This window comes from Strongylocentrotus purpuratus, unplaced genomic scaffold (assembly GCF_000002235.5).
Source record: "Strongylocentrotus purpuratus isolate Spur 01 unplaced genomic scaffold, Spur_5.0 spur5_scaffold_21, whole genome shotgun sequence".
In the NCBI taxonomy this organism is placed as follows: domain Eukaryota; kingdom Metazoa; phylum Echinodermata; class Echinoidea; order Camarodonta; family Strongylocentrotidae; genus Strongylocentrotus; species Strongylocentrotus purpuratus.
This window is the reverse complement of record NW_022145607.1, coordinates 28,154,636-28,160,299: the sequence shown is the minus strand read 5'-3', so window position 1 is coordinate 28,160,299 and position 5,664 is coordinate 28,154,636. Positions and strand designations below refer to the sequence as shown.

General features: G+C 39.2%; 1 protein-coding gene across 1 annotated transcript; it reads left to right on the top strand.

Moving 5' to 3' along the window:
• The first annotated feature begins 3,100 nt into the window (after positions 1 to 3,100).
• On the top strand, positions 3,101 to 5,406 carry LOC115927937 (beta-4C adrenergic receptor-like). Its single transcript, XM_030994303.1, has 2 exons — positions 3,101 to 3,109; positions 4,351 to 5,406. The coding sequence occupies exons 1-2, from the start codon at positions 3,101 to 3,103 to the stop codon at positions 5,404 to 5,406; spliced, it is 1,065 nt and encodes a 354-aa protein (XP_030850163.1).
• Positions 5,407 to 5,664: the final 258 nt, after the last annotated feature.

The window sequence follows — 5,664 nt, the reverse complement described above, 5'->3', positions numbered from 1 at the left end:
TTGCTTTCTTGTACTTCTTCATTCACGTTTACCCAACTATTTAAAACTTTATCCATAAACATCTTCATTCTTCTATGTTTAATATTTAAATACTCATTATTGATGGTAGATAATACCTCAACATAACATGTAAAAAAAAAAATGTATTGAAGAAGGTTAATTTTTGAACGACATCAATCATCTAAAAATGAAATGAGGGTAACCTGAATCGTGTCAAAACTGTGAGTTGCTAATTCAATTGATCTTGAATGTCAATCGCTAATTTATTTATTTTTCTTCTTTTTTCTCCTCTTATTTTTTCCATTATCACCTAACATGTCTAAGGTGTCATATTAGGTTCCTTGTAACACATCATACCGATACACAATGCAATAAATAGAATTGTCATTCGTCTCCATATATCTAACGCCATATTGGTCTATCAGAACAAACAGACAAACAGAAAAGCAAAAACAATAACGGAAATACATTGAAGTAGTAAATGGGGAGGAAAAAATATTACTCATAAAAATTCCTACTGAAGCTGGATTATTAATGCTTCAATGATGGACTTTAACGATTCGGTCGAGTAATAGGAATCAATTATGATAAGAGCGTCGTCATAGATACGCAAGGCAGATAATCGGTTTTATTTAATCAGTTTTCTATACACCGACGTCATGTATTGATTAAAAGCAACGGAACATGAATTCAATGATTTAGGAGACAGCTAAAAGCAATCGTGATCATACTTAAGCTGGTGGATAAATTGTCACGATAAGGTGTATCACTGCGATCACGACTGGAAAGGTCTCCGTTTGATTTAATCTCTGTTAAAGACCTTTACAAATATCTCAAAACCCACCTCTTCCGTTAATGTAATTGCAAAGCGCACTTGAAAATATATATGGAAAATGCACTTTATAACTATTATTAGTATCATTAAAGAGATAGTTTAGTTCTGGTAAAAAATGAAAACTATTTATGATTTTTGTCTTCATTATGTTATATCAGTTTGGAAGAATAGGCCTACCGTAGTAACAATGTCCTCTGAAAACCATTGCACCACATATTTGGATGAGGAAATGTTATAGCTGATAACGTTTGAACAAAATGTTCGTGTAAAATGTGTGTGTGTAAAGTCCCATTTGACTTTTTCTATGAACAGTGTTTGTGATTTTCAGCAAGATTGGGTAATTCTTATTCTTCTTCATTTTTAGATGACTCCATACCCTTTCAGTATACATCGGTTCTTATGTAATATATAACAATGAACCTTTTACTCAATTGCTACCAGAGTTTCTTGCATAATACACTGACCTAACCTTTTGTTTTTATTTTGAGATGGTATTAGTTTGTTCCTTTGTACTGCCTGTTTTGTAATCATTTAGTCATTCTGAGATGCAGTGAGCCGCTTTTGTTCACATTTTGCAACTTACACATATTAAGAAATATAAAAAACAGGACTCCGATTTTTCTCGAAAGGCTCTTACGAGTTTTGCCATTGATTGCATAGAATTACATGAACGTCTCCTCGTGTGAACAGTTTGGACTTTTAGGTGAACATTGTAGATAATAAATCGACATTTTATCTAAATCCCCTCCCCCATTAAACCGTTTGAAAACTCGAGTTTGATCGATTTTTTCTCTCTTGTCGTTTGATAATTCTCGCTTTGTCTGGTATCATTAGAAAGAATCAGTATCTCTCTTTAAAATGTTACCATATTTGTTGTGATTCCGCAGCAATGGAATGAGCTGTACACCAGACTAAGGGACAGTGCCAACAGTAAAAAGTTGCAAATTGCACCGGTGGGCAGCCGAACAACCTTCAAAGAAAGATTAATGCACAGCCGAGCAGGAGGAGTGCATTTTAACTTTCCACGTTTGACTTTGCCCCTTATTTTGATGCAATGCATTTTCCATGACCGACATATCATACACAAATGGGGTATCATTTTAAGGAGGAATAAACACACTTAATAATGATATTAAAAGAGCGATGGTTATACCATGCTAAGAGAGATTATATTCAATCAAACTTGAATTTCCTAACCTCTTTTGAGAGGTTTATTTCTATCTCGTCCCAAAAATCAGCGGCCTGACCAGGATACAGGAGGCGCACAGGATAGACAGGTCACTGCCCCCCTCCCAAAAAAGGGGGTGGGGTGCATAGTGGAGCATTTAATCATTATGCTTATTATGCAAGGGAGCGTGGAGACCGAGCAAAATAAAAAAAAAATCTTTAAATTCCCAATGATCCGATGCTACAAGAAAGAAGTAAGCATCTAAATGAGAAAAGGAAAACTGATTCTATCTGAGACAGTGATAGTACTTTTCATTTCTTCCTTATTTATAAGTGTGGTAAAATGATAGGGTTTAAACACATGGAATATTCACAAATGTGTAAATTTGTCCCTTTCAATTGAATCATTCAATCAATTCATGGATAACATTGGGAGGAGCACAGCATAGTCATGTTGTAACGTGAATATAAAACAAGTCATAATTGAATTCGATCCACCAAGCAGTCCGTATTTGATTAAAACTTAACGCTAATAGATGCTTGATGGATGGGGGTTTATTTTCGTGCCAGAGTATGTGCTTTCGGAGAGCGACTTTTAAGTATTTTGTTTGTTTTGGATCGGATCAACGTCAGAATGTAATCGGATCATTACGATGTAAATATCAGCTTTCAATAGCAAGTATGTATTCTTATCTTCTCCAAACCCTGCATTTTTTTCTTCATCCGCATTGCTTTTGCTTTTGACCGACGTAATGAATACCGTTGAACCGCACGCAGCAACGTTTAAAAGAGAGGGACCTATTGACACACCTAAATTATTTCGATTCCAAGCAAAGCCGATTCAAAGCGAAAAACCAACCGTTTTAATTGATTTTGATAACGATACAAGTCATATAGATTTGATAGAAATGAGAAATACATGGAAGACGGGGAGCAAGAAATAGACTTGGAAGGGAGAACGAGAATGGAAGGGAGAAAGCGACAACAAAAAAGGGAAAAGAAATATGCAGGCAGAAAATGACAGAAAATGGAAAGCGAAAAAGATGAAGTAAAAATGGAAAGGGATGGAAATAAGTAGCTCTTTAGAGAGATAGAGCGATGGTAACGGTGAGAGAAGAGAGAAAAGAATATAGGAATGAAGTGAGCGAGAGAGAGAGAGAGAGAGAGAGAGAGAGAGAAGAAGAGAGGCAGGGAGAGAGAGAGAGAGAGGGGTGAAAGAGAGAGAGAGATGTATGGGGGCGAAAGAGAGATAGAGAGAGAAAAAATGAAATAAAGGGAAAAAAATCGTATAAATATAAGAAAGGGGAGAGAGAGAGAATGGGAAAGATAGAGAGAGAGAGAGAGAGAGAGAGAGAGAGAGAGAAAGAGAGAGAGAGAGAGAGAGAGAGGAAGGAAGGAGCGAAAGAAAAGAAAAGGTATTTTACAATGAAAGATATATATATATATATATAGAGTATGATATGGAGAAGAGCGTGGAAAAGGGGTATGTATATACAAAATTATAGATCAATATAGAAGTAGAGGGGAAAGTAATCAGTGGTGCTGGAAAAATGAAAAAAAATGAACTTAATTTGAGGAGGAAAGAGGAAAAGGGCAGAGAGGAAGGTGACAATATGAGAAAAATAGAAGATGAATCACAAAGATGAGCTAACCGAAAAGTGTGAGAAGGGGGAAGAGAAGAATATGAGGTATAACGAGTTAGGTGAGAGGTGAAATAGAGTGAGAGCGGAAGAGAGAGAGAGGAGAGAAGTAAAGAGACAGAGAGAGAGAGAGAGAGAGAGTGAGAGAGAGAGAGAGAGGGAGAGAAAGAGAGACAGGGGGGGGGGGTATCATCTATTAAAAAAAAAGCATTGTCTTCACCATCACGGCAGCCTTGTCCGTCATCTTTTATACTCTTAAGTCATAATCTCGATTGACCCCGAATCTATGAGCTTGAAAGAAAGAAATAAAAATCATCATACAATTTTCAGGAGATCAACAAAAAATCAATATCTTAATGATATATGAGTTATGATAAAAGAAAAATAATAATTCTATATAAATGTATACCAAATCTAGTATATCTGTTATAACACAAAGTTCAGTGAATACGTCCTTTGTAGCGCACAGATGCCATTCATTTTATTTGTTTAAAGAACTGCGGCGTGTTTTTTTTGAGGGGGGGGGGGGGAGGGGTTCCGACGGCTTCCCATACCTTAAGGGTTCATAGGGGCATGATTTCAATAGTATGCGGAAGTAGTTGAGTGCTGTTGGTTGAAAATGCAGAAGCCAATAACCTTCGATGAATGTATATATAACGTATCCAGCTAATTAACTTTTTCTTCTTGTTGTGATTTGCCCTTCTGCAGGTTGAGTCAGTCATGGAGACACTGAACGACACCCTTGGACCAGAAGAGGAGGACAACACTACCGGTCTCATTTTCATTCTTCAAGGCCTGATCATCTTCGTCTTCGCCGTCCTAATCATCGCTACCAACATTTTAAACCTTTTCGTCATCCCCCGCCTACCTGATATCAACGACGCTAGTAAAGTCTTCTACAACTGCCTGTCCTTCGCCGACCTCATACTCGGTGTCGTTCTCCTTCCCGCTCTGCCATCGGCCATCGTTGGCGACTGGCCTTTTGGAGATGTCGTCTGCAAGATCTTTGGTTTTGGTATGACGCTAGTCGCCGGTCTATCTTCCGCTAGTTTGCTGCTCCTTAATCTGGATCGCTTCTTTAGTATAGCCTCTCCGCTCCGCTACATGGCCATCATGGACCGGCGAAAAGCTATCATCATCGCCACAAGTTCGTGCATCGTCGAGGCATTGTTCCTTCTCATCATAACATTCGTGAACCCGTTCGGCGCGGGAATCGTCCAATATACGAGACTCGGCGCGTGCATCATGTCCTTCAACGAGCCAAAATTCATCGTGTATTCCCTGGTCATCTTTTCTGTTTGTATCTGGTCTCTCATTCCCATCCTGGCCATCATGTACACACGGATCATCTGCATCAGCAGAAAACACGTGAGACGTATTCAAGCCCAGGAACTCACAACTCGAGTCTCCAAAGCAGCCGGGAGCGACGAGCCGGGCTTACCGGACGACAGGCCCCACAAGGCCAAGAAGAGTGTCAACCACAGAGCGATACGCATGACACTTTTGGTGACGGGCACCTACGTCGCGGCATGGGCACCCTTCACAATATGCCAAATATATGTTGCCATGGTTACCGATGACGTTTCGATCATCATTAGGGCGTTGGTGTGTTGGCCACTCCTTCTCAATCCTCTGTGTAATGTGATCATCTACTCGGTGACGAAACGTTCCTATCGTGTCTTAGCGCGGAATCTGCTGAAAGGTTTTCTGCGATGTTCACTAGCAGATCTTCGGAACGCAACATCTCATGATATTCTCGTATAGACCCCAGTGATCCTTTGTGCTTGTTACAAAGAGCGTGTCATTTTATGTTGTAGTACTGCGTCTATCACTGCGTCACGGTTCTTGACGCGCCTTGTGAGAATGGAATCGCACAGTGCAACAATGCGTTGAATTAGCAGAACTCGCATCAATTGTCTTCATGATAATGCATGCATTTGATTACTGAAGCCGTAGGTACTAACGAAATCGAAATGATGCTTTTTTGCTACCTGCATCACAAACACCACTGTAACAGTTGAA